Source organism: Glandiceps talaboti, chromosome 18 (genome assembly GCF_964340395.1).
Source record: "Glandiceps talaboti chromosome 18, keGlaTala1.1, whole genome shotgun sequence".
NCBI classification, from domain to species: Eukaryota; Metazoa; Hemichordata; class Enteropneusta; family Spengelidae; genus Glandiceps; species Glandiceps talaboti.
In genome coordinates, this window is record NC_135566.1 from 12233419 (window position 1) to 12260772 (window position 27354).

Consider the following 27354-nt stretch of genomic DNA (forward strand, 5'->3'; position numbering starts at 1 on the left):
TGGTCTTAACCTTAACGAGACACATACTTTTTTATATTAGGACACACATCATCTGCCTGAATACAGAGCCTTCAGTTTACTAACATAGACACAAACTGAAACTATTGTCGCAACATGATGATACAATAGTATCAATAAGCTATTGAATGGGTGTTGGATTAATTATAGTTTCGGTAGGCAGGCCTCGCAAAGTTTTATTGACGGAGTTTCATAAACTTGCAGTGTACTGTTTTTGGACTTCCACTGTTTACACTATCTAATCTACCACACTGAAGAACAACGGATTTAGTTTGCGCCTATCTTAGTAACCTGAGGGCTCATTTTATCGAGAGTCAAAATTCTGACATTTGTTGCCCCACCCATCTAAATTGTCAATGCTCTAAGGCTTGTTTGGGTCTCTGGATACTTAAAAAACAAGAGGAAGCAGTGAGCATGTGATCTAGAATTTGATCTTGTTTTTTCACTTTGTGTATTAACTTTTTTTTGGAATGATCACACCTGATATACAGGCATGTGCTTATCATGTACAATGTATATGGTGGTGACATTCTAGATCACATGGCCACTACTCGCTGCTCTCTGTGGAATAAGCATTCTTATTGTAAGAGATGACCATATTCCTATCACAAAATTTAATGATAAAAAACAGTTTACCTGGGATATTATCATTAGGATTTTATGACATATTCCTAGCTTTTGTTACTAAATGGACCCACTAACTCCTCATCAAATGATGACATAGGCCTGACCTGGGACATATTCCTAGCTTTTGTTACTAAATGAACCCCCTAACTCCTCATCAAATGATGACATAGGCCTTACCTGGGACATTATTCTCTGGATACTGTGACACACTCCTGGCCATTGTTCCTACACCAGATGTCTCCTTACTAATATTGACATGTAGTAATAGTTCAGCTCTTTCTGAAATCCCAGCTATAAGCGATATGGTTTTTGATAATGTTTGTATTTTATTCTCATCTTCTTTCAAGCTGGCCTCTGTTTCAAGCTTTTCCCTGTTACAAATGAAATCATCAAAATAATGAGTTAGGTTCATAGTTCTCATTTGTTGCATGGTTTGTCACGTGGAATTACTTCACTTTATAGAGTTGTTGATACTTTTGTATTGAATACTATTTGAGGAAAAACTTCTTTCAGCGTAATGTTTTAGAAACAGTTCTGCAAAGACCTTAAAGTGCTTCTTGACTGCTTGATTGATTGAACAATTGATTATCTAAATGATTGATTGATTCATTGACTGATTAATTGATTGATTGATTGATTGATTGACTGACTGATTGATTGATTGATTGATTGATTGAGCAAGTATCTCTGATATCTATGATGTATACCAACCTTAGGGTGCTGACAGCTTCTTCAAGATTCAGCGGATCTAGTGTTACATCTTTTAGATAACACAAGAAAGCTAACTCCCTGCCTTTTGTCTGCACAACCATGAAAATAAACAAAACAGACAATTATGAGATGAACACATTCCCAAACACATGGCTGTAATGCATTGTATCATGGAGTCTTTTACCTTATACAAGTCATAAACATTACACAGCTGAAATAGATCATGTCCATGATGACCACAGACATAAAACCAGTGACAGGCAAGCATTTACAAGCAGAACTTGTTACAAACAGGTAACAGGTATTTTATGTTGTGATAAGAACAGTTTTATGGTCTCTTTACATAACAGCTCACATTCATTAGTGAATTTCAAGTTCCCCTGGCATTTCTGGCTGTCTATGATCAAACCAAGAAATGTATTACACACACACACACACATACATACACACACGCACGCACACACACACACACACACACACACACACACACACACACACACACACACACACACACACACACACACACACACACACACACACACACACACACACTTCCAACATGTTTTGTCAAGTTATTTATTTACTTTTCCTGATTGTAACATGTTCTGCTTGTAAATGCTTGCCTGTCTCAGGTTGTATATCCATGGACAATGGATAATTTGTACTTACATCTTGTAAATGATAATCTGCAAAGAATGCAATACCCAATGGTAAACTACCCTTCCTTAGGTCATCTACTTCTTGTTGCCATTTCTGTTCTAATTCTGCCAAAGCCTACAAACAAAACAATTATGCCAACAACATGTTAGTCTTACATTTCTATCATAGATGATATTTAGATTGTGTGATGTGAGGTCTCCTGATTTTAAAAATTGGGACAAACGTGACAGAAAGAAGACAGACACAGAAGAAATAGCCATGAAACTGGATCAAATGTAAATACATCACCTCAACATAGACAACCGTGTAGATCGTACAAGCCACCGAATCATGAAAATAGGTGCACATGCACGGATAATCCAGCCATAGATCAGTAAGTTTATCTTCAAAGACGGCATTGTTCACATGCTACCGATTGGGCACAGCCATTGTTGTGTACTGTTTACGTCATCACCATACATGCACTCTAAGAGCAAGTCGTAAGCCGATGGCTCAGCATTCAGCGTACATGGTGAAGAGTGTGCCACAAGTGACCAAAATTATCAAACATGCTAGATATTTGGCTCATGGCCACAAATAACCAAAATCTCGCTAAAAGTTGCCCGCACACAAAAGGAATCGGTGCAAGGAAATGCCACGAGCGAAATTTTGCTCAGCTGATTGCTCACATGTGCGCCAGGCGGGCTTTACAGTATCATTTACCTGTATCTGTCTCATGATAGCATCCAACCTCCGGTAAACTTCTGAGATGACATTGCACAGTAAACTGTAATTTTCTCTTTGTTCATTAGGTATATCTACACTTGAAAAGTACTGTAAACATTCCTGTAAGTCTAAGTGTTTTATGGCAACTGATAAAATAGCTTCTTCTATCACATCTGGCTGTAGCACCTCCCTGTTGTTTCAATAAAAAAAAGATAAGTTTAGGATATTTGATATCAAGAGAATCAAGAGTTCATTTTGTACTAGGAAAAGAATAATTTATATCATTTAATGCATGATGTGAAAGATCAGCCGTTGAGGGCGCTTTTATCACCCCTTTCCACAAATGACTGAAGGGGATCTGTGTGATTGCCATTCTGCAACAAAATGTTGTTGCATCCATTCAGATCACTCAGTTCATTGACAATTACATCCTGCAATGTTCATGCCAATACTGGACATGGTGTGTGTGGTCACAATCAGATAAGATGGCACATAGCTCCCAGAAATGTGTGATGTATATATTTGATAACATAAATAGGAGATTACATAACATAATATTAGCAATACGTTTACATATATCAGACATCTGTTGGGAACAGTAGGCAAGAGGAATTCTTTTGCTTTGATTGCCACCACACTATCCTACAGTGTACATACAGTCATAAGGGGCTGGGAGGATGATAAGGACGCTCTTGGCGATGTACTTTACAGTGTAGATCTAAGAGTCATTAGTATATCTATAGAATGTCAATGACTGTTGTATATTTACAGACAACAAATCATCATCTATGGAGGATATTCAATAACCTCACATCACACACCATAGTTGTCATCTACATGTACTTACTTGATGCTTGGTCTGAAGTGTGGTGCTATTCTTCCTGATAGCTCTCGAAATTTGCATATAACATCACTTGTTAGTTTAATCCTTGGAAGCGTTGTTCCGGCAACTGTAGGATGTTCCTCATCTTCCCTGATTGTTGCAGCAACAGGTTCACTTGGCACTTTGCCAGATTCCTGCTGCCATACACATCTAGAAGACAAGACAAACAAGACATGATGAAACAAACAAATACACAAATAGGAAATAAGACTCTGGTAATTGAGCCTTCAATTTACTAAGATAAGCGCAAACTGAAGCTATTGTTCTTCAATGTGGTGGATTACACAAGTGGGTGATATTGGTTCCTCTGTTGTGTGATTCCAATCACCCTGTGATCAACATAGTGTAAACATTGGAAGTCCCAAAACAGTACCCTACCGGTTTATGGAACTCAGTCAATAAAACTCTGCGAAGCCTCCCTATTGAGACTATAATCAAACCAACATCCATTCAATAGCTTATCACTGTTGTATCAACATGTTGTGGGTTTGTGTCTATCTTAGTAAACCAAAGGCTAAATTACCAGGGTACATTCCCTATGCCAATATAACACCTCATAAACTTTACTTTGAAAGATTCATGTGTATCAGGATGACTATGCTACAGCTGATCATCTATTTATGTAATATACCACTCATGCAACAATTGGCAATTGGTAATTAAAACTATGAAAGCTGAAACAAAGCTTCATCTTGCTCAGCAAAAATCTTACTAACAGTGCCACATTTTATCATCTGGCTCAACAAAAATCTTACGAACATTGCTACTTCTATCATCTGGCATCAAATATCTCTGTTAGAGAGATTTTTGTTGAGCCAGACAATAAAAAGTAGTATTGTTGGTAAGATTTTTGTCAAGCTAGATAATGTAATGTTTCAGGTTTCGTGATTTTTAATGTAGTTTGTCTCTGCCCCAGTTTGTCAAAATGATGTCAATCACTGTCATATATGCCTGTAGGAGCGATGTCTCCTATTACTAACCTTTGTAAAAGTTTAGATTTCAGTAAATGTTGGCAGGCCTCTTCATCTGAAGTCTTCTCAGGCCCTTGATATAGTAAATGTAACATAGTACAACCCAGTACCGATAGTCCCAATGCCAAATCTGCTAGGAATGGCAAACCATGGGAAGCCTCATCTGCGGATTCCTAAAATAAAACATCCACATTCCGTTAGTCTGTCAGCCATGGTATATTTATCTTGTATTTATGTGCTGGTAGGTTGACATAATTGCGGACCATGGACACTTCCTTCTTAAGGTAACCTCAAACACAACTCTTTGTAGAAGTAACATCAAGTCATGTATCTTGGTAGGCTTTGGTAATAAACTAATGTTCAAAATGAAAATGGCTGCCAGTTCAAATTTGACATAAAGGTCACAAAAGACAGTGAAAGGTTTTAATGTCTTGTGTGATGTGAATGACTGGCTGACTGACTGACTGACTGACTGACTGACTGACTAATTGAGAGAGATAGAAAACAAATGAAAAGGCACATGAAAATATATGTACAAGTGTAAAAAAAACAATGTGTGATACTTACCTGTGCCCTGACAGTACATCCAAATCCCCACATAGCTTTGTCTGGTGTGTTGTGCTCTCGTCCACTTCTCATCTCAAATGCAAATGTCACAGTATTTCCTTCAACCTGCCAAATTGAACATATACAAACATAATACAAATGTATCTACATGGGTGACTGTTAGTTACAGTTTTACAATGAATTTTGCTTGTAGAATCAGAACCATGTGCTGACTAACTGAATCATTGTTGTCATAGTGTTTTACAATCACCCTCATCCCTGACTAATATTTCCATCTAAAAATATGTCACTCAAATTCTGAATTTCACAGTGTTGTTTGTTTCTAAATATATACTAAGATATCCACAACTGACCTTGACAAGATCTTTTGGCCATCCTGAGCCAAGTACACTTCTGCTACCATAGCCATGTGTATTGCCACCGTACTCTGCCACTTTACGTGAACTTGTTGTTGGACCAGCATATACAACAAGCTGTAAAGTAAATATAGTAACTGTTACAAACTATATTATGTGTTGTTTTAATACATAAGGGGGCTCTCATTGAGCAAGTAAATATACAAGTGTGTGTGTGTGTGTGTGTGTGTGTGTGTGTGTGTGTGTGTGTGTGTGTGTGTGTGTGTGTGTGTGTTTCATTTGGACGATGAATGTCTCTTTATTCACTTTTCACTTGAACAAATTGATCTTAGACTACTGTAACAGATATGTCTGGAAAAAACTTAATGAACACCTGGGGTGACTACTCCTTGTAGACATAAAGTTTCTCTATTAGCCAATAGACTTACCTTATCATAATCATACTGTGATGAGCACCTGGGATCAAATCGTAAATACAAACATCTTGCACCTGGTATATGTACAGTTTCTCTAAACTTGTAGTTATCTCTGACTGGATGAATAGTTTCTACTGTTTTGCCAGTAGCCCAGGGAGCTGGAATCTTTAACCCTGCTAAGAACCCCGTCTCCTCTTGCTCTTGTAAATCACTGTCATTGGAAATAAAAAAGAAACATAAAGACTTGTCTCAATACTATTACATGTAAAATCTTAGATTAAAGAGGAACCCCACTCTAGGAAATAGAGGCATTTTTATAAACTATGAGTTCTGGAGAGTCATTTCATGATTTTACATCACCTACAATTATTTGCGCTTTCAGAGAAACATCAAGTTGATATTGTGCATTTACAGGGTATCTTTGCTATGGGCTATTGCATCATGGAATATAGCAGAAATACATCATTCAATGGTTGAACACTGAATATTCATGAGTACAAAATGCTATACACTTCAGTGTGAAACAGCTGTCATGAATATTCAATGTCCAACCAATGAATAATGTATTTCTGCTATCTGAAATTGCGACGTACACTCTACATCGGATTTTAATCAGATTGGTGAAATATATGAAATTACAGAATAAGTAGAGACAACCATTTATCTTGGTATAGGGGTACATACTTGTCTCTAAATATGTGAACACTGACTAACACAGTAACTTTACCTATCAGCGGAGAGTCTACCTAGAAGTTCAAAGACACAGTAAATTTACTTATCAGTGGAGAGTGAACCTACAATTTCAAAAACACAGTCACTTTACCTATCAGTAGAAAGTGCTCCTAGGAGTTCAAAGACATCAGCATCGCTACTTGTATTCATACCATCTTCTACCTTGCTACTTTGAGTCTGGGTTTTCATCAATAAGGCAGCCTATGATACAAGTGATAAATATGATAGATTATAGTACAACACCAACATGGACATTTGCTCCTGAGGACAGGGTAGTAAATCTGTCTGACATGAGGAAGCTGGATAACCTCCTGATCCCAAATCACAGATATATTGGGAATGTAATATTTTCATTGCATGCCAAGTGGATGTTTATATGATGGAATATGTACATTAACTGTTTGTCATGATTTTCATCTAGTAACACCGCTAAACAGATTACATTGATATCTTGCAAATTTAACAATTTGACAAGGTACTGCTTTTTCTTGTGTATAGCACATGGGCAATGATAAGCAGAACAATGTTAATGGCAAGTATCACTCTCCTTAATGTGAACACTTTAATCTAGCTCTCACAAGTGTGATGTAACACGTATGACTAGAAGTGAACACTTATCTATATCACAGGTGTATGTGAGAGAAATGTGATATGGCAATTTATAGTACATTGTTCTCATACAGCCTTCAGTGATTGGCTTAGATCATGTCATGTGGGATGGACTTGTGGCCCATGGTGACAACAGGAAATAGTGCCACAAAACAGCCCTCGGTGCAGCAGACGTCTACAAGTGCCCTCATAGCCAGGCAATAAGTGTATAGTAATATTAATCTGAGTTGACAGAAACATAGCAATGCATAATGGTCTTGTACTTACCTGACTAGTTTGTATGACAAGTTGTACCAACTGTGGCATCAGTGCATCAGCCATAGACAATGATCTTAAATTGACATGTGTTAATGATGTAATTAGTACTGGTAGTTGATGACCTAATACTGTAGCTTTGATAAGTCTTTCTAACCCCTGTATCCTGTCTTCAAAATCTGGTAAGTTATTACTAACAACTGCATTGGTCACTTCTAGAAGAACACTTAGCACCTGCAAAAATATAACCATTACCTTTTGGTCAACATTACAGGCACAATTTGGATCAGGTTTAAAGTTTGTGTTTGAACAAAATCAGAGACAAAATGTACATACATGTACCAACATATACCAATCAATCGATCAATCAATCAATCAATCAATCAATCAATCAATCAATCAATCAATCAATGAACCAACCAATCAATCAATCAATCAATCAATTAATTAATTAAAAGAATTTGTATAGTGTCAAAATCAAATACAATGTTCTATGGCATTGAACAGGAACAATAGTAGATCATTGTAAAAATACTATTAGTATTATCATCCAGCATTAGAAAGACTGCTAGCCTTCCAATTGTGCACTAGTGTATTTGATGAATAAATGTATAATGTCTTCACTTTCACTGACCTCTTCACAACCAGTAAATATCTTTTTAGACATAAGAAGTACACATGACTGAATGGTTTCAAGTGATAATGTCTCTTTAGTTTTCTCTTCACCCTTCTTGCTTTCCTTTGGTTTGGTATACAGTACTGCTTGCCTCAGTAGGTAAGATTGTAAAGCCATCATGTATCGTAGACAGGGGGAAGAAAGCTGTAAAATATACAATGTAAGATTGTAAAACCATCATGTAACGTAGACAGGGGGAAGAAAGCTGTAAAATATACAATGTAAGATTGTAAAACCATCATGTAATGTAGACAGGGGGAAGAAAGCTGTAAAATATACAATGTAAGATTGTAAAACCATCATGTAACGTAGACAGGGGGAAGAAAGCTGTAAAATATACAATGTAAGATTGTAAAGCCATCATATAATGTAGACAGGGGGAAGAAAGCTGTAAAATATAACATGTAAAATTGTAAAGCCATCATATAATGTAGACAGGGGGAAGAAAGCTGTAAAATATACAATGTAAGATTGTAATGCTATCATGTAACATAGACAGGGGGAAGAAAGCTGTAAAATATACAATGTAACATTGTAAAACCATCATGTAACGTAGACAGGGGGAAGAAAGCTGTAAAATATAACATGTAACATTGTAAAACCATCATGTATCGTAGACACGGGGAAGAAAGCTGTAAAATATAACATGTAACATTGTAAAACCATCATGTAATGTAGACAGGTGGAAGAAAGCTGTAAAATATACAATGTAAGATTGTAAAACCATCATGTAACGTAGACACGGGGAAGAAAGCTGTAAAATATACAATGTAAGATTGTAAAACCATCATATAATGTAGACAGGGGGAAGAAAGCTGTAAAATATACAATGTAAGATTGTAAAACCATCATGTAACGTAGACAGGGGGAAGAAAGCTGTAAAATATAACATGTAACATTGTAAAACCATCATGTAACGTAGACAGGGGGAAGAAAGCTGTAAAATATACAATGTAAGATTGTAAAACCATCATGTAACGTAGACAGGGGGAAGAAAGCTGTAAAATATACAATGTAAGATTGTAAAACCATCATGTAACGTAGACAGGGGGAAGAAAGCTGTAAATATACAATGTAAGATTGTAATGCCATCATGTAATGTAGACAGGGGGAAGAAAGCTGTAAATATACAATGTAAGATTGTAATGCCATCATGTAACGTAGACAGGGGGAAGAAAGCTGTAAATATACAATGTAAGATTGTAATGCCATCATGTAACGTAGACAGGGGGAAGAAAGCTGTAAAATATACAATGTAAGATTGTAATGCCATCATATAATGTAGACAGGGGGAAGAAAGCTGTAAAATATACAATGTAACATTGTAAAACCATCATGTAACGTAGACAGGGGGAAGAAAGCTGTAAAATATACAATGTAAGATTGTAAAACCATCATGTAACGTAGACAGGGGGAAGAAAGCTGTAAATATACAATGTAAGATTGTAAAACCATCATGTAACGTAGACAGGGGGAAGAAAGCTGTAAATATACAATGTAACATTGTAAAACCATCATGTAACGTAGACAGGGGGAAGAAAGCTGTAAATATACAATGTAAGATTGTAAAACCATCATATAATGTAGACAGGGGGAAGAAAGCTGTAAATATACAATGTAAGATTGTAAAACCATCATGTAACGTAGACAGGGGGAAGAAAGCTGTAAAATATACAATGGAAGATTGTAAAACCATCATGTAATGTAGACAGGGGGAAGAAAGCTGTAAAATATAACATGTAACATTGTAAAACCATCATGTAATGTAGACAGGGGGAAGAAAGCTGTAAAATATACAATGTAAGATTGTAAAACCATCATGTAACGTAGACAGGTGGAAGAAAGCTGTAAAATATACAATGGAAGATTGTAAAGCCATCATGTAACGTAGACAGGGGGAAGAAAGCTGTAAAATATACAATGTAAGATTGTAATGCCATCATATAATGTAGACAGGGGGAAGAAAGCTGTAAAATATACAATGTAAGATTGTAATGCCATCATATAACGTAGACAGGGGGAAGAAAGCTGTAAAATATACAATGTAAGATTGTAAAACCATCATGTAACGTAGACAGGGGGAAGAAAGCTGTAAAATATACAATGTAAGATTGTAATGCCATCATGTAACGTAGACAGGTGGAAGAAAGCTGTAAAATATAACATGTAAGATTGTAAAACCATCATGTAACGTAGACAGGGGGAAGAAAGCTGTAAATATACAATGTAAGATTGTAATGCCATCATATAATGTAGACAGGGGGAAGAAAGCTGTAAATATACAATGTAAGATTGTAAAACCATCATGTAATGTAGACAGGGGGAAGAAAGCTGTAAAATATACAATGTAAGATTGTAAAACCATCATGTAATGTAGACAGGGGGAAGAAAGCTGTAAAATATACAATGTAAGATTGTAATGCCATCATATAATGTAGACAGGGGGAAGAAAGCTGTAAAATATAACATGTAACATTGTAATGCCATCATATAATGTAGACAGGGGGAAGAAAGCTGTAAAATATACAATGTAAGATTGTAATGCCATCATATAATGTAGACAGGGGGAAGAAAGCTGTAAAATATAACATGTAACATTGTAAAACCATCATGTAACGTAGACAGGGGGAAGAAAGCTGTAAATATACAATATCTAAGGTGAAAATACAGTCTACATCTAGTGTCATTATCTTAAAGTTTCCTGGAGCTTGGTGAACTCATCATTGTTTATAACAAGTTGCACTGTCATGAAAATACATGGTCTCTTTACATCACTGTCTACCACTCACTGCAAATACAGTAATACTATGTGTACATATTATTCTTCATTTACTTACAGGAATGCTTGCAACTAAAGTTTCAAATTCTTCCACGGTGGCAGTCTGACATCTCCGTAGCAACAGACAGGACTCCCTGACGGCAATTTTCAAAATATATGAGACTAAATCAACATTCAACCTGCAAATATGAAGTAAGAAATCAAACATGTCAATAATAATGTTTATTCAGTTCCAAGACCACAGGCCCATGAACATCTTACACGTCTTGAAGATTTGAATGTGAATGTCTCAGGAAACCCTCCTGAACCAACCCCGACTTCAAGTGCCAATGTGAGAGACCCTGATACCCTCCTGAAACTGTCCCGACTTTAGATGCCAATGTGAGGGACCCTGATACCCTCTTGAAACTGTCCCAACTTCAGACACTGACATGAGGTCTCTCAAACTTTTCTGACTCTATACACACTGTGATACAGTCCTAACTTTGTTCAGTGTATGGGTACATGGGATTAGACCCGACTGTACCTGCTGACGGTGTTATCTTCTCCTCTCTCTGCATCAGTTTTGAGTTGTTCAGACAAATCCACCAGTATTAGATCACGTAATCTGGCCAGACCTGGGTTCATATCACCCTCTGTTAGTAATTTATGTAATAATGTGTTCTGGTCTTCTGCTGTGGGATACAGGATGTGGAGTCCAGCACTGAAATAATCAGTGAAAAATAACAACCAATGAAGACAAGGTCACTTTAACTGAGAGAAAATATGGAATCCAAATATGAATACAAACAAGTTTGTTGTATTACAATGTTTACAGCTCTACTTCTGACTTTACTCCTATCTGGACAACAGTTTAATAATCCTTGATGGTGCCAACAAGGGATACATGACAGCAGACCATTGATGAACGGAACCTGTTACAAACAGGGAAAGTAAACGACTGAATTCGATTAATAACACTTGGCACAGCATGTTCAAAGTACAGAGACTTATATTACATTTCATCAGTTGATAAGAACAGTTGTATGGCCTCTTTATGTAATAGTTCACGTTCACCAACAAATTAGAAGTTCCCCTGGCATTTCATGTACACATAAAGAGGCCATAAAACTGTTCTTATCAAACTATGAAATGTACTACAAGTCTCTGCTGTTCTAACATGCTGTGCCAAGTGTTATTAATCCAATTCATTTGTTTACTTTCCTTGTTAATAACAGGTTCTGGAACAGTCTACCTTCGTGTATTCGTAATGTCAGCTCTTTGCAACTTTGTAAGAAAAGTGTTAAAGCTTTTATGTACGAGAAATTGTATGAATTGGAAGAAAGTGAGTTCGTTTATTTACTGTAGGCTGGCCTCGCTCCATATGTAGTAGCCGGGTCAGTCAGTTTTTTTTAGTATATTCTGTCTGTTATGTACTGTTTTTTTTTTTTTTTTTTTTTTCGTCGTTTTTTATGCTATGTAATGTTTCATGTTGAAGGACCACAATGGAAATAAGTTGTTAAAACTTTTTTGTGTTATCCTCGGCAAAGGTATTCCATGCTGTATTTGTTTGTTTGTGAAAGCTGTAGTGTTATTTCCGTTTTTGTTTTTTTTGTTTCGTGAATATTTTTTGCCAAATAAAATCAAATCAAATTCTATTTGTAAACGGCCTGATGTCGGCAGTTGCAACCATTTATTTTGGGAAGAGAAAAATCAGTTCTGATAATAAACAGTCACATTTTATCCCACTTGGTGAGTGACAGATATACAAAATGTAACACAATGTATTTATTCATCAGAATTGATGTTTTTTGTAGACTAATGAGATACCTGTTATCGACATCGTTAAAAATATTTCAAATATCCTTGATGTTCAGGTAGAGACAAAGAGGAATAAACAGCTGCAATGGTTGTATTATTGTTTGGAACAAGACTTATCTATCTCAAAATTGAATAGCCTATTGATTCTATTGATCCATGCCAGGGGTAATAATTGTGAGTGTCTTGAGCTGTCAGGAGAAAAGGCGCATTATATATTCACATTATTATTACTATTTAACTTGTCCCAGATTGTGGGATTCAAACATTGGGGTTTAAACCTACCTGATGGAATGGCATACTTCTCTTTCAATTCCAGACATACCAAGAGACTTTAATGATATCAGTAACTGCCACACAAGTGAACTAGACAAACACAAAAATATATGGGAATTGTTAGTCAATCATTTCTTCTAGTATAGTTTGGATATATTTACAAAAAGAACAAGCTACTCTTATAATTAACAAAATATCAACAAAAATAAACTTTTAACACTTTTTTGCATCTTTTTGCAAACAAGGACTTGGTATATGTTATTTCACATTGTTTTTTCAAGTAGAAAAACATGGTAAAGTTGTTTTTTTATCAGAATTCCAAAATAAATACCGAATTTCAATCCATATGACCACTATATATATATATATAAATCAAAGACTATTTTGAACTATAAATCTTTGAAAATGAAAACATACTTACAAGAATATTTTAATATTTATAATGGAATGTACAACTTACCCAGCTCTCGTGACTAAATGTTTTTCTTCTTCTTCATTCTTGAATAGATAAGATTTGAATATCACCTAGACAAAATCAAACACCTTCAGATCAGTATTGGTGTAGAAGTTCAAAGGTCATTGCACCAAAATTTAGAACCATACATTCTATGGATTCTGATACATGTACAAAACACTGAAAAATGATTTTTATTTATTTCTTACTTTAAAGGGGCACAAGCTGAGTTTATCCATATCTGGGTGTAGTTTTTGCTGCAGATTTAAAAGGTACTCGCAGTATTGTACTTACTGAAGAACACTTAACCACCACTTGCAATTGACTGAACTCAAACCTGGTATTAAGATATAACCCACAAATGATCCGATGACGTAATTTATGACACTTATCAAAAAAATGTTCAGGAAATCCCTACTATGCAATCAACTGTTCTAACAATGTCAGTAGATAATTGTAATGTTATAGGAGACATGTATCGACATTAACATTACATTGGAATGCAGTTTTTTTTAAGTATTTTCACTTGAGTACAAAAGCTTATAAACTCAGCTTGTGCAACTTTAATGTTCCACTGAAGAAAAATGGGAAATGCACGAACGAAAATCACCATACAGCTGGATTCTTGGCTACAAAATATCATTAACTTACCTGCAATACAATAAGCATACACTGTACAATTCCTACATCTTCTTCTTTGATGGCTTTCTCCAGTATATCACAAATTCTGGCCATGTATGTGAGATCTATGGGATGGTTACGTAGTAGTATGCTGCCTAGTGGAGTGGCTAACATATCGCTATGAATCTGATGACAACACATACTACCTACATGCTGAAGGAGTTGTTGGATCACTGCTGATAATGCCAGTGATTGTGCTGTCAGATGATGAAAAAAACAACAAGTTATAGCAATGTCATGAAATATCTGAAATCTAATGAAAGAACTGATCTTGTCTTGTCTACTACTGTACAAAACGTCAGATGTGGATATAAATGTACAGTCCATCATGCATCGCAATTCAAATTTCCATATTTAGTTTCAAGGTTTATCAGTGATTTAAAATTAGCCATATCTTTTGCCGTTTTTGTACTTGGTGTTTGTGAGTTCCATAAAGGTATGGACTGTGGAGAGAGTGAGTAGCGATAACAATCTCTGTTGGAGTGAATAGTGTTATTATAGTTTAGCTTCTGTGTTTAACAAGTGGTGTGTTTGGTATGGTTATCTTGGTAGAGCCTAGAGGTGTTTTATATTTGCAGGAGTGATTCCATGCATTTCTTTGAAGATTGTATTGAGTCTTGCTTTAGTCCGTCTGTCATGTAGGGAGTCCCAGTCAAGATCTTTTAATATGTCTGTGATGCTTGTGGTATGTCTGAAATCATTAATAAACAAATTGAGCTGCTCTTCTTTGTACATTTTCGAGTTGTTCGTTATGGGTTTTCTGGTATGGATCTCAGACTGCTCTACAGTATTCAAGTCTGGGTCTACCAAGTGTTTTGTATGCTATTTCCTTTGTGTCTTGGGAACAGTTCCAAAGATTCCTTTTAAGTAGTCCAAGTACACTGTTTGCTTTTGTTTACAGTTTGAACTGACCTGACACATCTAATGAAAGAACTGACCCAACTTATCTAATGAAAGAACTGACCCAACTTATTTTACGAAAGAACTCAAACTACACAGAACCTTTTAATTAGAAAAATTAAGTCTGTGCTCTTTTACCTTTGGGTTCTTCCATTTGTTGATAGGTAATTCCAAGTTGTTGACATACATGATGTGCTGCCTGATGTCCTGGGTTATACCACTGATCTACCCATTCACTGGAACACGTCCATAACATGTTATTCCACACGTCATAACAAACACCTGTAAATCAAAGTGAGGACAATCACTTTCAGCATGTGCTTTCTTGGGAGTTTTGTAAAATCAGGTGGAGACCATTAGTTGGTAGTTGGTAGGGAGTGTTCCCTTCCTGAAAGCATGGAGGTTTTGACCTCCAGGACTACCGGAGTAACTTCTGCTATTTTGGTGAATCTTACAGGGACAAGTCAGAAAGGAGATTATTCTAAGGTGTGATAAATACTTGGCTGGGATAATTTTTCAACTTGTATGTCTTACATGTAATACAATGGAATATACACTTACTGCCTGGCTTTATTCAGGCACTTGTACATGTCTATTACCCTGATGGCTGTTATACAGCAATGGTTTCCCTGAAGCTGAAAAGCTGACATAAATAGTTCCTACATAATAGCATGGGGGTAATATGACATCAACTAGTGCCCGAATAAGGCAAGGCAATAAGTGTTTCATAACACATCACATTCTCAAGCACATAGTCTTTCCATAGTCAAAGCAACTCACTGGGAAAAAATTCTTGTGCTACATGACTATTGCCCTAGGGAAAATACAACATGACTAGTACCTTGCTCTATGCAAATTGAGGTCAGTATGGGTCACTACCCTATTCCACATAGCGTGATCGAGGCCAATCACTGAAGGCTGTATGCAAATGATGAGATATAATCCCCTATAGCCTTGTGCCTGCAACAAGGAATCTTCTTCCAAAAATGACTCAACTTTAACTCAAAGCAAGCATATATTGATACACCACTACTATCAATACACAGACACAATACTTATCAAGCTTTTGACAAGCCTTTACTGTCTCTACAAAGTATTTCTTACCAAGTCCTTGGACCGATGCACCTCTAGCCAGTGCACACGTTGGAGCATCAGAGAATTCATTCCTACAGCTAAACTGTCCATCATTTACATTGTAAACAAAGTTGACTCCTAATGCTGTAATATGAATATGAAATATTTCGCATTAGTTCTGAAATTAGAGCATCCTAGTATATTATGGCTAAATCACTCAGCCTTCTTCACCTGTTATTGTAAACAATTCCAAGATATAGACTTGTCATATGAAACATTCTTAGTTTGGCCTAAAAAAAAAATTGTTAGTTCCAGTTACCCAGTTACCCGATCACACTAGTTTTTCACTACCGACCCTACACTTTTTTATGTATTCAAGAAAAAAATAATAAAATCGTGAAAATTGAAATATTGGATGCTGGAACTGACATCAACTTAAAAAGATAATACATTTGTATATAAAACTGTTCTTCCAATCTGCAATGGCTGTACATCTGATGAAAAGAAACCAATAACACAGAGACCATATGGAAACAACGGAAAACATAACTACCTGAACTAGACACTCATACATGAAAAAAAAAATTAAAATTAACATCCAAAATCTGTCATAATTTTTTCACTTACTCCTTGTTCCTGAGAGGCCTGAACTACTACCAAACAGAGACCTTGCTGTAGAATTGCTATTGCCACCAGGGGGCGCTGTTACCATCACAACTGTGTTACCACAACAATACACTGGTGTCTTCCTCAGGACTTTCAACGTGATGCCACAGCTTGTTGTACCTAGGGTCACACAAAACAACAAACAACTTAGTACAGTTCAAAGAAATGAAACCTTTGCAGTACATATTATTTCAGCATATTTTATAAGCACTGTTGGACTACATAACCAAGTATGACTGTCTATAACCAAGTATGACTATGTATAATTATTTTTCATAAACTTTGAATTTATTTAAAGACACTACCAACAATATTTAATGAAAGGTTGATTTAATCACTATCAAAAACTTACTTGGGTCTTCTTTAGTGGTAGTTGTTGTGAGTGAACCACCAGTCAATGCTACTAACGTTGCCGTTGTACTAGCTCTGTATGGACGTAGTTTAGCGAGAAGTGTATCAGTAACATTCTTAGAAGACTCATCTTTCCGTTGTAGTATCACTCTAGATGTGATAGGCACACCAACAACACTGCCCTCTCTCTCCTGAAAATATCACAATTAACTTAATCAATAATTTCATCAAATTTGTAAAAGTTTCTAAAACCACGATTAATTAATGTCATTTTGTGAGGAGTTACTCATGAAAAGTTTTGCTCATAGAGTAAAAAAAATTGGAAGTAAATCTAAAATTTTTGGTGACATCTCATCAGTATTGTCATGAATGTATCTTGTATAAAAAGAAACACAAACAAGCTTGGGAGAAACAGCTGGGGTCTCGATAATAGCCCATTGTAATACACACCTGGTGTTGATAATGAGATGCTTGTGAAAATGTGAGTATCACATCCAAAAAATGTTTTGGCTCTGTTAGTAGAATATTTTCTTTATTAACAGTGAACCTAGAGTCCATGAACATTCCTTCTTGCATTTGTAAAGAATATTTTGTGTTCCATCTCACTAAGAAATTGCCATTTGACTTATCACAAGAGAAAGTCTGGGTGACTGGCAATAGGAGTTCTATGGTATGGCTGATCTTCTTTTTAACATTTCAGTTTCCATGACTTCTGGGAATTTATTAATTAACAGACTGAGACAACAAAGTCATTTCTGTTCTCCCCACCTCTCAACTGAAGACACTGAGACAGACAGACTGACCTATGACTCTTACACTGACCATTCAAATTAAACTAAATCACTAGACTATGTTCTGTTTTTCACCACTCATTTGAAAACAGTGTGACCCTTGACCCTTGACCCTAACATGACCTGTGACCTAACACTAAATAACAGCAAGACTATCAAATGCGGAGTACATTTGCTTCTCTCATTTTTCATGTCTAATTTGAAGATATGGTAGAATGTGACCTCTGACCCTAACATGACCTGTGACCCACAGGAAGACTGTCAAATGCCAGGTACATTAGCTTGTCTCTCATTTCCCTATGTCTAATTTGAAGACATTCCAGTAGAGTGTGACCTATGACCCAACACTACATAACAGGAAGACTATCAAATGCCAGGTACATACATGTACATTTAGCTTGTCTCATTTTCCTGTCTGATTTGAAGACATCAATGTAGACAGTAAGGTAGACAGTGTGACCTAATGCTGACCTACACATGTATGACCATATATGGGAAGACAAATGCCATATACATAAATCTCTGTTTTCCTTACCTCTAATTTAAAAACATCAAGATAGACGGTATGTCCTTTCATTGCAGATTTATCAATACCAACAGTGGGAGTAGGCACCCATACCCAATAGAAATATGTTCCATCACTACATAGTTGTATAGTAGCAAAATTGGCTCTGTCTGGAATCAGGTACAATTCAGGAGTGTACAGTGAACATTTCATCTGTGTGTTTCAAAATATACATACATAATAATTAAACGACATCTTACAAAAATCTAGTCTTGTAATATTGATGAGTTTTTACAACTTTAAAATACAACATATATTGATTTAGTGAAACATTAACATTGCTCTCCACTTACTGATCTGTATTTATACTGCAAGCCTTTCAAAACACAAACCTAGTTTGTATCGCTTTTGCAGTCTTCTGTGCCTATGATCTTTTAGGATATATGGCGCTTGACAAGTGCTATCATTATTATTATTATTGTATGTAATTGAGAAGTCTATCTGATGGTGATCAGCAGAAGTATTGGTGAGGTCATCATTGACACTAACATATATCTAACATTGATAAAGGGTTGTCTTGGAGACAGCGAACCCAAAATATTCACAGGCTGTAATTTTTTAACTAAAGTTGGCATGTTAGTTTTAATAATATTCTTCATCTTATTTATAATAATTTCTATTCATACTGGACAGTTTTATAATAATTTTTATAAACTTGAAGATGCCATGTTTTATAAACTTGAACCCTTGATTTTCTTGAAAGCTTGACATGAAAACCTTTATGGTTTGATTTACCTTAAGTGTACTAGGGTCCATGATATGGATAAACTGAGCTGGTCTCTGGTCATATTCAGCCGGTCTGTGTATAAGATATCCATCTCCATATGCCACCCAACCAGCCTCAGGTTCAGGATTACGAGCATACACATAACCCCTGTAACATTCAAAAATATACAAAACATAAATAATTTTAAAAAAAGCAAGTCTTCATTGCAGACACACTCTTCCAAGCACCTCAAGCACTATACTTCTGTGTGACTAACAGATGTCTCCATAGCAGATACAATCCCTCCCACCTCCTCTCGCACCATACTTCTGTGTGACTAACAAATGAAATTCATTTCTCTTGTCAAATTTTGATTTAGGAGGTAAATCAGGGTCAAATATAGAGATACTAACAGAAATATCACATCAGCAGAGTGTAACATCTTGTACTATAGTCTATAGGTGTAGACACTTGAAATAAGTCTCCGTGTCTTATTGTTCCATCCAGACTGTTACAGCAAAAATTGTTGATTTTCACACCAAATATCTTATAATGCTTCAGAAATAAAACAACAGTCATGCCAATACTATAACGTATAGATGTTAACAACTTTGATAATTACAGTGACAACGAATATGTTGACAATAAATAGTTCATTAAATGGATGGATGGATGTATTTTCAGATATGAAGACTAAAGATCTAATACATTGTATTAACTTGTAACATATAAATACAATTAATAAAAGAACAGAATTTAATGACATCTTTCTACACCAATAACACCTATCTTCATTTCAATATTATCAAACACTGTATCACATGCATGTTGACCAATCACACATAGTTTTCCTTATGAATTGACCAATCAGCTTCCACGTAGTTTTTTCCAGCAAATATTAATGTACAATGTACACTTTCACCAATCAGTTTCCTGGTAGTTTTTCCCTATATTTTTTTCAATATATTTTCTACCAAGGATCGCAATGGACTTTCGCCACCAACTACATGTACATACATATTGTAGGTTTTCTTTTCATGTTAGTTAAAATTTATTACAGGTTGCCCCTTTGAGATGCAACAGTGACTCAAACATGATGTTAAAAGCAGATTGTCAAGGTATTAGAAAGATCTACATTGTCATCATCAAAAGTAGTTTATATGTCCATTCATCTTACCTTAATGTACCATGTAATCCAGACCCAATCTTGGATATGCCTCGACCTGATGAATTAGTTGTATAGAGGAATTTACCATCGGTAGTTATGCTACGGCCTATTTCGGTATCTATAAAGAAAACACATGCATAGATAATCAGTGCATGTAGTAATTCCATCAACATGAAGTCTTGTATGGCTAGAGGGTTACACAACCTACACGGTATCTGTAAAAGAAACATGCATGGATAATAAGTACACAAAATAATTCCATCAACATGAATTCTGCTTGTATGGCTAGAGGGTTACACAACCTATTTCGGTATCTATAAAAGAAACATGCATGGATAGTAAGTACATGTAGTGAGTAATTCCATTAACAACGTGTTTTACGGCTAGAGGTTTATACAGCCTATTTTGATATCTATAAAGGAAAGGCATTGGGTAATCATACACTAATTCCATCAACTTGAAGTCTTGTATAGCTAAAGGGTTACGAAATGTATCTCTGGAAACATTGTACATATACACGTAATTTCAATCTCCATCCAACCCTGTAATATCTCACTGACAGAATTAATATATAAGATTTGATCAAAACATGAGAAAGATAATTGAATGTATATCGACAGTATGCCAGGGGAGTTTCATTTTTAATTTGTGAGTAAAAACATATCAGATAATATAAAATATATCTTGGTCTAAACATGCACTTGCTGTAACTTGAGTATTATTTTGTTGATTAGACAATCACCAATTCATTCACTGAAAATTCTTAAAATACCAATTGGGAAATTAGACAATGTACATGTTAATTAGAGGACAGGTCAGTTATATCAATAAGTACAGTGTACAACAGTAATAGGTTGAAATCATGGTTGCATCTGGGCACTGTTTTTTGGTTAAGGACCCAAAAAATTAACTTCATTGGATATATTGGACCATAATGCATGTACATTGTACATGCATGTGTACTGCTACTCCACAAATACATTTACCCACAAGTGATTCAATACTGCACAGGGTGTACGATATTATGAGTATGTCATTATATCTAACAAAACAGTTTCAAAAAATGTTCCAGTTGCAGTTAGTGCAGCTTGAAAATGAAACATTCTCAGAAACCAAAAAGCATTGACAGTACATGTACTTTGTATATTGTACAGGCGGTTCATAGCGCCTACACATATACAAATGTAGGACATAAACAGAAACCTATACTTTAATGGACTTAATACTGAACATACTAAGGGCTTTTTATTGGATCTAAATGATTATCTACTAAACATATCAAGCATTATTAGGATTTCATTAAGTGCTGTTTATAGTGACACATGACAAATTACAGATATACTCGATAATTCTCTTGAAACCACTCTATGGAACACTCTTACAATATAATACACAGCATTTAACCAGTCACAGTATGCCATCTCATGACTCGACAACAAGTCTGTGTAGAAGACACACTCTCAAAAAATAGTGCCAATGGCTTTGTAGCACGACTGTACAGTTTATGTAATACTGTTTTTTAAAATATTTATCCACATGCCAATCCACCCTTGTTGTTGTTACATGTACATTGTACTGTACCTATGCAATATACTCTCTCAATCATTCAACTGTTGCTATGTGCAGAAACTTAGTTGCTGGGTGACTATACACGTCATTTTTGTTGTGACTTCACCCCCCCCCCCCCCCCCCCCCATCCTACTTGGGGCACACTTTGTGCACCTTACAATTAGGAAGACAGAAGTCACGAAGTCCAGGAGCGAGATGACATTTCACCATACCTACATGTACATTGTATACATGTAACACTACTTACAATGTAACTAGTTCAGTTGTGCTCAAAAGTAAGTAATAGGTTAACATGATCCTGTTATTTAATTCTACTAAAATATTATTACAAATAAAAGCAAGGCTATGTAGTCTTTTGTGTTCCCTGTATTCAGGGTTTATTACCTACATTTAATCTATTACAACTATATAGGAATTTAGGAGCAGGGCTAATAGAATATATATTTCTTGCATAAAGTCTGTAAAATCTACCAGAGTTCACATGCTTTGTATTGACGAGTCCAGCAAAAATGCAATTTAAACTGGGGCCAATTTTAAAGGGCACAACCAGTATTATTTTTTTCTCGTAAGAAGAATTAGAATTAGAGAAAAGTTAAGACTTGGTCAGTTCTCTTTTAGCTATCAATGAGCAAAGATATGACATACATTGTATTAAAGTTACCATACTCTATACGATTCATCTACAGTAACAATTGTGTATGTGTATGTGTATCCTTAGAAGGTTTGCTACTAATGGTCATTCACCATATACAGTTGGTTTCACTTTGTTCTTGTATTGTCACTAGTAAACACAAAATCCTTTGAGTGCTTTAACCCCTAACCTCTCTGAATAGGAACTGGCCACCGATTAGCTTTTTCTTTTGAGTCAACTATTATTACTCTAGTTGATATATTTATTAGTTTCTTTTAGCACCTAACAGTTTTTGCAGAAAATCCAATGAAGAAATGTAGTTTTTCTTAATGGATGCAATAAAGATTCTATTCTATTCTATTCTATTCTATTCTATTCTTTTCTTTTCTTTTCTTTTCTTTTCTATTCTATTCTATTCTATTCTATTCTATTCTATTCTATTCTATTCTATTCTATTCTATTCTATTCTATTCTATTCTATTCTATTCTATTCTATTCTATTCTATTCTATTCTATTCTAAATTGCCAGTCTCCAGTCACACAGTTTCACAAACATAACTGTTGTCTCTTTTATCTTCTTATCTGGCAATGTCTGTACTTATTTCATGCTCATACACAGGTATGTGTGCATTCTTTGTATGACAAATAAAACTAAAAAAAAAGTTATTCTGCTTACAATTTAATATATGCATATTACCAGCTGCATATTACTATGACAGGTTTATGTACTATATGTAATTCTGAGGACAATAACAATTTATGTGTGCATCAAAATACTGTCACATCAAATCATTCATTGGATATTAATCTTGATGTTACAAATCTCTTGGCTATGACTCCCTGAGTAGTGGTTACATTGTGAATAGGTTAGTTAGGAATAAATATAACGTTCATACAAATTTAAAACAATACATGTACAAAAACATCCAGATCTTGGATATACTCATTTCAATGTATCATATTAAAGTGTAAATTATGTACTATCATCAATAGGATATTGAAATATAGTAACTTTGGCATCATGAACTTTTTGGTAAATTAGAAACATACATGTATGTGACATTCCAATCCTTGGATTCTTATAACCACATATAATACATTCTCTGTTGTTATCCTGTTTTTGTACTTAATTGCGACTGTTTTTCTCTGTACATGGGATTTTGACCCTTAGCAAAACTGTTCACAAGACCTCGACATGAGAAAAGCATGTATATGTATTTTGACATACACAACATGAGTCTGATCCATAGAATGTCTGTATCATATCAATCATACCAGTTTAACCCATTATTAGCCAGCCACACACTGGTTTGTTTTCCTATCCACTCATTATCCCATATCTCTTTTTCTATTTGTTAACTATTCCATTTCTTATGGATATCTCTACTGCAATTTACTCACTATCACTTACATGTACAAAAATGCAGACATGCTGTAAAAGTCGATATTACCCTTTCAAAGTTCAGCTAGAGGTCAACAAAGTGATAACACACATTCACCAGCAACTACATACCTCTCTCTGATTGTATTCTGGTATTACATGTAAAACCAGAATATAGTCAGTTACGTGTATGTGCAGCACAGGGCTCACTCAGAGCAAACATCAGAACAGGATACAACGTATTTAGCAACTAATGTAGAAGGTTTATTGCATACACCAGGGTGTTAACACTACGCTAGCCCCAGAGGTTAGCTCAGTAATAACACCAGACTGGAAATAAAATAAGCACTTCAAAGGATGTGTTGGCAACTAGAGTAGTTGATGGCTTCATCAGGTCCAGCTTATGGGCTATCAACTCTCAGAGCAACCGAATAAAAACGAAACAACAATATACATTTAGGAAATAAACAGGTAAATAATATAAATATACATATAAACACAAATTTATAAAGCGCCTGATATCCATCAAAAGATGCCCAATGGCGCTCCCAGTTCACATGAATGCTCTTTGGAATAGACAAGTTTTGAGTAAATGTACATTTGTACATAAAGGAAATCTAGAAAGTACAAAATGTAGCTTACAGTACACAATGTATCATAGTCACTATCCCTACAGTACATCAGATTTAATTATAACTGTCAACTTATAAGCCTTCATAAGGTACATGTGGTCAACTCTCAGGACATCAAATAAAAAATAAAGGATAACGCACAAACTTGCGACAAAGGAAATAAAGTCATATTCCCACATCCGATTTTAATCAGCTTGATAGATGTGATGTACTGTACATGTACTAATTCTATTTCAAAACATCACACTTCTTGTAGTCTTATTAACTCCGACTCTTATTACAGGTAAACTAAACACATATATAATGTTCACTGTGTCTGTATTTGCCAAGAAATGATCAAACTATATCATATAACATACATGTACTGGTCACTGGTTGATTACAATACCAAATGGCTGGATACAACTGTACAACAATGTAGTCCTGTCCACATGGGGATATATTTTACAATAACATGTATGTGTTTTAGCTCAGATTTGGTGTCTGGTTCTGAGGTTTTAGTACTAATCTGAGAGTCCGCTCAGAATCCAAACTCAATTTGCTGTTACCTATTTTAATCCTAAATAGGCATTATACATGTACATGTACATATAGAAGAGGTACATGTATTGCAGTAAATTTTCACTCAGTAGCAAATTCAAAAAATTTGAAATGTCCGTTGGGATAGCAAAATTATAGTGTTAGCGATAGCCATTCTCAAGTCTACAGATAGGCTATCTGATTTCCAAAGACTCTTACAAGGATTCTAACACAAAATTCTGATAAAAGGTATAAGAATCTATGTAAGTTTTATCAATTTCCTTCCATTGTTAGTGTTACCAGGGTTCCAAAACCATAGCAAAAAACATTGTACATGTATGTACATGCAAATAATGTCTAATTGATGAAGTCTTATTGCACCTCAGGTGGCATGCATTTACTTACAAGAAAGGCTGACACTTTTAATACAATTATAGCTATACCCATGTCTACTGTTCACTGATGCAAGTAATGAGACACTTTATTCACCATGAATATACGATGTACAGATAAGCTGATGGGAATGAATATATAATATTATGTACAGATACAATGTAAGCTGTACAAGGGTTCTGCATGATGATTGCAGTGCTTTACTTTACTTTAATATTAAAACATGGAAGTAAATTGAAATCAGATCAATTTATCTCTACGTTCATTATTCATTCAATGGATTATATGATCATTTTTAGATATCACTCTGACTCACAAAACATGAATTGCCTCAAATTTTTACAGCTAGGATCATAAAACTTGTTTTCAAGCACAAGTGTGAAAATATATTACATGTATATTCACTATGATTTTTTTAAATGCATTGTACGTCTAAATTTTTTTAAATTTTCAATGCATTTTGTCAACTGTGCAGGGTTGCCCTGACTACATCATACCTACCGGTAGATACACTGCCTTCAAAGACAAAGCAAAAACAGAAACAAAAATTTGATAATATGAAGAACATGGTAATTGTGTGTATGGTTACATGTAAATAAGAGTCAATTAATATAATGTATGACTGAAATTTGGCCACACAATATTACTGTATATGTCAACAGATTCCAGCTGATTTCCCAAGACATGTTCATCTAAACCATCATAACCAAAGAATACACCATAACATAAAATAACAACCATGTCTAAAAACTATAGCACCAATAGGTTCCTTCACCTCCTTAACCCCGTCGACCACAGTATAACACCTATATGGCCCTTCTTTTCCCTACCCTATTAGACCTACCACAGTGTAACACTGATAGGTTCCTTCCCCTGCCTACCCCAACCACCACAGTATAACACAGTATAACACCAATACCATGTAGGCCCTTCTCTCCTTCACCCCAACCCACCACAGTATAACACCAATACATGTAGGTCCCTTCTCTCCTGAACCCCAACTCACCAATGAAACACTGATAGGCTCCTTCCTCTCCCTACCCCCACCCACCACCATAACCAAATCCTACAACTATAACTTACATGTACATTTGTACCACCTGTAAAAGATCAATGAATTTGTCTTGTCATTGTGACAAATATTAATGAATCAAAAGACTTTCCAGACACACTCTACTCATACAGATTAAAACACTGTATACATTTAGTTGTCTTTATACACTGTCACATTTTCACAATAATTGAAAGGTTGACAATAATCAGTAAATCCATGCCCTACAGCTGCAATGTAAATGTACCTTTCATATAAAGTACATGTACTGACATTTCAATAAACATCTTTGGCAGTGCCACATTATACATATTTTCAATAGTTTGTCAAATAATTTTTATACAAAGTTGGTTATGATAATTTATGAAATAAAAATTTTCTTTAAATACTAAGTGACAATCATATTGCATCAGTTTGACTACTTTTTAATGTGAAATATTTGCTTATACTTATATTCAACAAGTGCAAGTATGAAATTAAAATTCAACAAATAAATTTAGAAGAACATAAACATACATTCCACTGTCTCTTTTTTTCAATGAAACCATTTTTTTCACAGCAAACTAGGATCAGGCCAAAACAATTGTGTGTTTCCGGTAACCCGACCGGCCCTAGTTTAAGCCACCGACACTACACATTTTTTTACATTCAAAAAAAGGTAAATGATGAGACTTTTATACTTCTATTACTGTATAATTTTTCTTGCCAAAGTATCTTTGGTCAATTCTTTTTTTAAAAATCCCATTCCAGAGAAATCAAGTCTTTCAAATTGCAAGTTGAATTC

General features: G+C 35.2%; 1 protein-coding gene across 1 annotated transcript in view; it reads right to left on the bottom strand.

The window, feature by feature from the left end:
* The window catches only part of LOC144449673 (putative E3 ubiquitin-protein ligase HECTD4), a 68440-nt gene that overhangs the window by 29473 nt on the left and 11613 nt on the right, over positions 1–27354 (bottom strand). Inside the window, exons 3-26 of the mRNA XM_078140246.1 lie at positions 20404–20512; positions 19238–19394; positions 18491–18673; positions 17166–17355; positions 16775–16933; positions 16178–16291; positions 15212–15355; positions 14144–14370; positions 13499–13563; positions 13048–13128; positions 11492–11668; positions 11024–11144; positions 8145–8330; positions 7523–7744; positions 6738–6847; positions 5927–6125; positions 5496–5615; positions 5143–5247; positions 4585–4748; positions 3569–3754; positions 2719–2911; positions 2026–2130; positions 1357–1445; positions 823–1016 (exon numbers count right to left, since the gene is read on the bottom strand). Of these exons, the coding sequence (XP_077996372.1) occupies positions 823–1016; positions 1357–1445; positions 2026–2130; positions 2719–2911; positions 3569–3754; positions 4585–4748; positions 5143–5247; positions 5496–5615; positions 5927–6125; positions 6738–6847; positions 7523–7744; positions 8145–8330; positions 11024–11144; positions 11492–11668; positions 13048–13128; positions 13499–13563; positions 14144–14370; positions 15212–15355; positions 16178–16291; positions 16775–16933; positions 17166–17355; positions 18491–18673; positions 19238–19394; positions 20404–20512 (3600 nt within the window). The remainder of the gene's footprint in view (positions 1–822; positions 1017–1356; positions 1446–2025; positions 2131–2718; positions 2912–3568; positions 3755–4584; positions 4749–5142; positions 5248–5495; positions 5616–5926; positions 6126–6737; positions 6848–7522; positions 7745–8144; positions 8331–11023; positions 11145–11491; positions 11669–13047; positions 13129–13498; positions 13564–14143; positions 14371–15211; positions 15356–16177; positions 16292–16774; positions 16934–17165; positions 17356–18490; positions 18674–19237; positions 19395–20403; positions 20513–27354) is intronic.